Source organism: Octopus sinensis, linkage group LG6, assembly GCF_006345805.1.
Source record: "Octopus sinensis linkage group LG6, ASM634580v1, whole genome shotgun sequence".
NCBI lineage: Eukaryota > Metazoa > Mollusca > Cephalopoda > Octopoda > Octopodidae > Octopus > Octopus sinensis.
This window is the reverse complement of record NC_043002.1, coordinates 18,778,040-18,785,729: the sequence shown is the minus strand read 5'-3', so window position 1 is coordinate 18,785,729 and position 7,690 is coordinate 18,778,040. Positions and strand designations below refer to the sequence as shown.

General features: G+C 34.7%; 1 protein-coding gene across 1 annotated transcript; it reads left to right on the top strand.

The window, feature by feature from the left end:
• The first annotated feature begins 773 nt into the window (after positions 1-773).
• Positions 774-1,667, top strand: LOC118763693 (CUB and peptidase domain-containing protein 2-like). Its single transcript, XM_036503475.1, is given in 4 exon segments — positions 774-957; positions 1,050-1,195; positions 1,481-1,549; positions 1,552-1,667. Coding segments are annotated over 4 exon segments (483 nt in total). The 3' UTR covers positions 1,636-1,667.
• The last annotated feature ends 6,023 nt before the right edge of the window (positions 1,668-7,690 follow it).

Here is a 7,690-nt window from a genome sequence, read left to right as displayed (position 1 = left end):
CTACTATTTAAATAATCCCACTAGCTTAAATTCACTCTCACACACAATTTTTGTTTTTAAATATACACCGTATCTACTTTACTTATAACTGTCAAATGATATCCTCATTCAAACATAATTATGCCTTTCCACTGGACACCTCTATTAAACTTCCTATAACGAATGACTTATTTAGAGCTTGAATTATTTAGCTACTTACTCTTCTATAGAGGGAACGTCTCTTAAACATTTTTTCACTCAAATTTTCAAATAACCGTTAACTGCATCAGTTTTAGTTTATACACAGCTAGACTCACATTCTTTAGTATGCTCTCAATTGTTTCATATGGATAAAATACACATATCCGAATTTGTTATCTGCTATCTCATTCATGAAGTCTACTGTAATAATAATAATTTTCTGTTGTATACTTGTTGCACTGAGAAGAACAATGATATCTAATTATTTTAATTTCATCAAATTAGTTTTAATTTTTCTACCATGGATTTACATGATAATATCGCTGTTTGAAACGATCGTACGATGTATTTAAATACTTCTCTTCTCCATTTCTAACAAATTTATTGAGTTTCTATTGGATACCTTTCCATAAATTCTCATAACACATCATATATAAGTAATATTTTAATATTCGCATAAATCCTACGCCAGTAAACTACCAGCAAAATATGAAATATTTTTGTTAGAAATCGCCCTTTGGAACCCTCCAAAGTAAAGGATGAAATATAATTCAACCTTTTCACACACACATATATATATACGTCTCTAATGCATGACAAGCTGGCATTTATATCTATCTTATACCTATTTTATTTTTGAAGAGAACGACATCGCCATATTGACTTTGAGCAGACCAGTCCGTGAAGAAGGATGTGTGAAATTTGCAACTATGGCCAATCCAGGAGAAACATTTGATCATAAAAGATGTATCGCTGCTGGATGGGGAAGTCTCTTTTGTAAGTATCAATATAGTTTCATCAAACATTCATATTTGAATTAAATTGTTGTTGATCGATATTAATCATCACTCGATTTGTACTCCTTTCAGTCAGAGGACATAGCCCTAACGAATTATATAAAGTGGCCCTTCCAGCTATTCCCCATGATGTTTGTAAAAGAAGATCTGGGATGCGAATTGCTGAAGGAATTCTTTGTGCCGGGGATTTCAGACCAGGTGGAGCATCTGTTTGCAAGGTATACAGTATTGATACTTTAGTATATACCTATTTTAATATCTCACTGATGCACATTTTAGATGTGTGTGTGTGTGTGCGTGTGTGTGTGCGTGTGCGTGTTTGAGTGTGTGTATTAATGCAAAGATATCGGACACATTTTCAATGTAGTGAAAAGAAAACTGTTTATCACAATAAGAAATTTACCCTGTTGTGTAACTTGACCAAAAAATTATATTTCGTAAAATAATTCAACATCTGTGAATTTCAAGAACAATATATAGATATATTATTTGTGTTTTTGTAGGGTGACTCTGGTGGTCCACTTTATTGTCCAAGATCAAATGGTGAAATGGTGTTGGCAGGAGTAACATGGTGTTGGCAGGATATAAATGTGAGACAGATGTCAGTGCTTTCAGCGACGTCGGATATTTCCGAAACTGGATCGATAGACACACGTGAGAAGTACTTTGATGAAGATATCTGTTATCGAAGGAATGTCAGCAGAATAATGTCAAACTATTGAGAAATCAATAAATATATACGAAATGATTTATGCAAATATTATTGTCATAATATTACAAGAGAATGTTTAACTGTTTCGCTTTAAGTGTTTATAGCGTCGGGAAAACGTTCACTTTACCTATTTCACTCTGAGAACGGTTAATTAGCATGTACGTTAGTTGAAACTTGTAGGCTGAATGGAGAACTGAACGAGATTTTCTTTCTATTCCTGACACTCTTTCAGTTCTGGAGTGGAAGGGGTTCGTGCACATATATACTTCTCAGCGAATCCATATAAATATATATTGAAAGAATAAGTAGAGATGGCATTTTTGAGGGGATAATTTTTTTATTTTAATCTTAATAATAGTGATTACAGTGAGTGACCTAAGTTTCTGGATGATATCCATCCTCAGAGTAAGACAGTCTCACACTGAGGACGGACAACAGTCAGAAAGCTAGGTCACTCACTGTTAACAGTATTATTAAGATTAAAATAAAAATTACCTCCTCAAAAAAGCCATCTCTACTCATTCTTCACATAATACTCAACCAAGAACTTTCTCTTTATGATATATATATACATATATATATATACATATATATATATATATATATATATATACATATATAATATATATACATATATATATATACATATATATATATATATACATATATATATATATATATATATATATATACATATATATATATATATATATATAATATACATATATAATATATATACATATATATATATATATATATATATATATATATATACATATATATATATATATATATATATACATATATATATATATATATATACATATATATATATATATATACATATATATATATATATATACATACATATATATATATATATATATATTATATATATATATACATATATATATATATATATATGGAGAGAGAGAGAGAGAGAGAGAGAGAGAAAGGGAAATAGACAGACTGATAGATATATAGATAAATATATATATATATAGATTGATAGATAGATAGACAGACAAGTTTCTCATCACACAAAGGGTAATTGTTATTAACGTATACATATAAGAATATGGAAACTATGCCGTTATGCGAATTTGAAATATTTCAATACATTCCAAAAGATGGTTGTTCTCAATAGAAATTGGAACATTACTTTTGTGAGATAATGCAAAAATTTTATTGATCATATATCTGATATAACGTAATATTTTACATAAAAACATATCTGTTCTTTGCTATATTGTGAGTGCATTGATGCATAATTACAGCTGTTATTTCTTTAAAGTTGTTACCCTAACGATACTTACCTATAAATACCACAGTCTCAATAACTCTAGCATCAGTTCAGTTCTTCTACACCAGTAACCAAACATCTAGTACCACCATGTTGTCTCTCTATTGCCTTCTTTTTGCCGATCAGGGGATTTTACGTGTTCAATCTTTTCAAAACACGGTTTCATACAGACTGATCCCGTTATTAATACTTGTATCGGAAAATTCTACATATATTTTTAAATCATTAATTTAATTTGAAAAGAGAGTTTGGAACTGATACTTTTCATGTAATTACTGCTTACAAAATTACGACCATACAAAATACAGTGATAGATATATCGTAGACATTCAAGAATAATTCATCTAGAAATGTATATTTATTTGCGTTGGTGATTTTCTTTCAGAACCTAAGACGCAGATCGTCGGTGGATCTCAAGCAGCCAACTGTGAATTTCCATCTATTGTCTATCTCCAAATATTTAACCAACCCACAGATAACAGGATTAGTGTATGTGGAGGTACTTTGGTTGATGCTACACATGTATTGACAGCAGCTCACTGTCTCTAAGTATATATATTTCTTTACTACCCACAAGGGGCTAAACACAGAGGGGATAAACAAGGACAGACAAAGGGATTTAGTCGATTACATCGACCCCAGTGCGTAACTGGTACTTAATTTATCGACCCCGAAAGGATGAAAGGCAAAGTCGACCTCAGCGGAATTTGAACTCAGAACGTAACGGCAGACGAAATACGGCTTCGCATTTCGCCCGGCGTGCCACCGTTTCTGCCAGCTCGCCGCCTAAGTATATATAAGTATATATGCATAGCATATACCCGTCTTCCCATCATTATATTACACCATTTGATGATTATGAAGAAAGTTTGGAGTCCATATTTGTATTATATAAACGTTGAAAAGAATTAGTTGGTGAAAATACCAACATATATATTGGCTTTAATATCAGATTAAAATTTACATTGAATTCTATGTTTCCAGCAAATATTGGACAAATTGCCATTTACCATAAACAATTGGAAATATTTAGTTGAGAAATAATAAAGAAGGGCAATTGAGCCAATGCGTCTGTTGTTAATATTGGCGTAATGACTCTCCATAGACACAACAAAATATATTCAGTTTTGGGGGCTAATGCAGAATCGCATATAAAAAAAAAATCCAATCGCATTTTAAATAAAATTTTGCATATTCGTAATCTCCGACATCTAAAACGTAGGAATCCGAAAACATATTTTCAAAAAAATGCATTTTTCAAGGAGAGGTGCGAAACTGCATTAATCCCCAGTTTTCAATCACAAATAATATATAGCTGTTTAAATAAATACAGCACTTCAATCTTCGAACTTTCCTTCAAATGCTGTGTATATTAATTATAAATTTTACTTTCTGAGTATGTAATATTGTTCTGATCAACAACTGCCATAGAATAGATATTTTGAATCTTTTCGGTTTGAACGGCAGTTTTTTCTTGCAGTGTCATATGAAATTGTCACCCATAATTATGACCCTAGTATCGATCTATTGCATTTCAATCTCTTTTAGGGGTAGGGTTAGGGGAGGGGGAAGGGTATCTTTTTTTCTTCACAAATGTAAATAAACCCAATCTGTTTCTTAAACGAGGGACATATCCATACGGCACAGAATGCTTTTTAACTCTATAGACGTATTTGATTGGTTGAAGAAATTGAAGAAAAAAAAACAACAAATATCTTACAAACTATAGAATTTTCTCAATAAAGCCAAGAGAACAAGATGTTTTATAAACACATTCTACCAGTATACGAAGTTTAAAATTTTTTAGTTACCTAGAAATTATGTTAAAAACTGCCGCTCAAACCGAAAAGATCCGATATTTTCGTAACACACACTGTTCGAATAATCATCATCATCATCATCGTTTAACGTCCGTTCTCCATGCTAGCATGGGTTGGACGGTTCGACCGGGGATCTGGGAAGCCAGAAGGCTGCACCAGGCTCCAGTCTTATCTGGCAATGTTTCTACAGCTGGATGCCCTTCCTAACGCCAACCAATCCGTGAGTGTAGTGGGTGCTTTTTACATGCCACCTGCACAGGTGCCAGGCGAGGCTGGCAATGGCCACGGTCGGATTGGTGTATTTTATGTGCCACCGGCACGGAAGCCAGTCGAGGCGGTGCTGGCATCGGCCACGAGTCGGATAGTGCTTTTTACGTACCACCAGACCAGGGATCCTGGCTGGTTCAATTCGATTTCGATTTCGCTTGCCCCAACATGTCTTCACAAGCAAAGGGGGTTGGCATGACAGCGACTTTTAATAATAACAGTACCGTATATGAGAATTATCTTACAGTACTATAAAGAACTGGCAAACATTTTAATACCTGGGGAAGAATTTCAAGTATATTACATTACAAATTTATTCTCTGCTAATAATTTAGTATATTCTATTTAATTTTAGAGAAGGAAAAGTCAGAAAGGTTAAAGTAAATATTGGTTCCAACCAGAAGTGGGCTCTTGGTCCTCAGTCAACAACTGCAAGTAGTATTGTGAAACATACTGGATACGGACATACACCATATCTGACTAGTGAGTATTACAATCACCATGTCTTCATATATTTTCTAATAAATTCCATCTTGGGGATGGGGTAAAGAAAATGATTGCTGCCAAATTGAAAAAAAAAAAATCGGTCATGGACAAATAAGCGGGGTCCAACATAAATGAAAATAATATTATAAACGCAATTCAAAATGTATACACTTTTAACACATATTAAACATAATTAAAAGCGAGTTTTTAAAAATATACATCCGATTTCTCTCAAATTAACAATAATTCTGGGACACCCTGTATTTACTCGTCCGACTAAACAGGGAAGGGAACACAGGAGGGATTAATTGCGGGTGACGAGCGTAGCTTTCGGGAGTGGTCACGCAGTCAAACTTAAATGGCTGTGAGTCACAACAGCAGGTTTTTTTTTTTCCTGTATGAGAATTTTGCATTATATAGTTCAGACATGGATGACATAGAAAGCAGGTATATTGCCGGGCCATGCTGCGTTGCGCAGGATTGGAAACGTGAAACATCAACAGAGCATTTCTGAAGAATGGATGAATGAGTTTGTTGTTATTATTATAAGATGGCGAGCTGGCAGAAACCGTAGCACGCCGGGCGAAATGCCTAACGGTATTTCGTCTGCCGCTACGTTCTGAGTTCAAATTCCGCCGAGGTCGACTTTGCCTTTCATCCCTTCGGGGTCGATTAAATAAGTACCAGTTATGCACTGGGGTCGATATAATCGACTTAATCCGTTTGTCTGTCCCCTCTGTGTTTAGCCCCTTGTGGGTAGTAAAGAAATGGGTATTTCATGTCTTTACGTTCCGAGTTCAAATTCCGTCGGAGTCGGCTTTGCCTTTCATCCTTTCGGGTCGATACATTAAGTACCAGTTGTGTACCGGGGTCGATCTAATCGACTGGTCCCCTCCCCAAAGATTTCGGGCCTTGTGCCTAGAGTAGAAAAGATTATTATTATTCATTTTGTTCATCATGCACAAGTACATGCGTATTCATCATTATTTTATTCAATTTTAGAAAATTTGAAGCATGTTTTGACAATTCTGGAGCATACTGAACTTATTTTCTGCATGACTTTTGGCCCACAGTATATATAATCATCATCATCGTTTAACGTCCGTTTTCCATGCTGGCATGGGTTGGACTGTTTGACTGAGGTCTTGAAAGCCAGCGGTTGCACCAGGCTCCAATCTGATCTGGCAATATTTCTATAGCAGAATGCCTTTCTTAAACCAACCACTCCGAGAGCGTAGTTGGTACCTTTTACGTGCCATGGGCACAGGAGCCAGTCAGGCGGGTCTGGCATCGATCATGTTCACATAGTGCTTTTTACATGCCACCAGCACGAAAGCCAAAATTTTTACAGAAGTAACAGGGTGGCTCAAAGACCGAGAGTTTTGTGCACAGGCACTTATCAAACTAGTTACTGGTTAAAAAAGTTGTTGGTTTATATAACTGATTAAAATTACAATTTTTCTGGAATGTCCTCAAACAAATTTTTAAAACATTTGCGACACATGAATAATTCATATTTATGAAATAGTTTGCCGCTATGCTGTTTAATAAGCAAGTAAATAAACAAACAAAGGAAAATTTGTGCACATCTTCATACACACACATATATATATATGAGAGAATATATATAAATTAGAAATATATGGTGTTCTCTCCTGTCGTAATTGGCAGACGAGGTTTATGAAATGTCTTGCTGAACAAACTGCTCGTTTTTTTCACTGTTTTACTTGTTTCAGCCATTTGACTGCGGCCGTGCTGGAGCACCGCCTTTGGTCGTGCAAATCGACCCCAGGACTTATTCTTTGTAAGCCTAGTACTTACTCTATCGGTCTCTTTGCCGAACCGCTAAGTTACGGGGACGTAAACACACCACCATCGGTTGTCAAGCGATGTTGGAGGGGGGACAAACACAGACACACAAACATATACACACGCATATATATATATATACATATATACGACGGGCTATAACATGCAGGATATCCAAACATCCCAGATTTTACACATGACCCCAAAAGAAAAGCTCAGGAAGCAGACTTTTTCCTGTCTTTTTTTTTTTCCATTTTATTTTAATTTCAAAAATAAGTTCTCATTAATATTTTCCAGTTTGTTTTTACGTGATTAA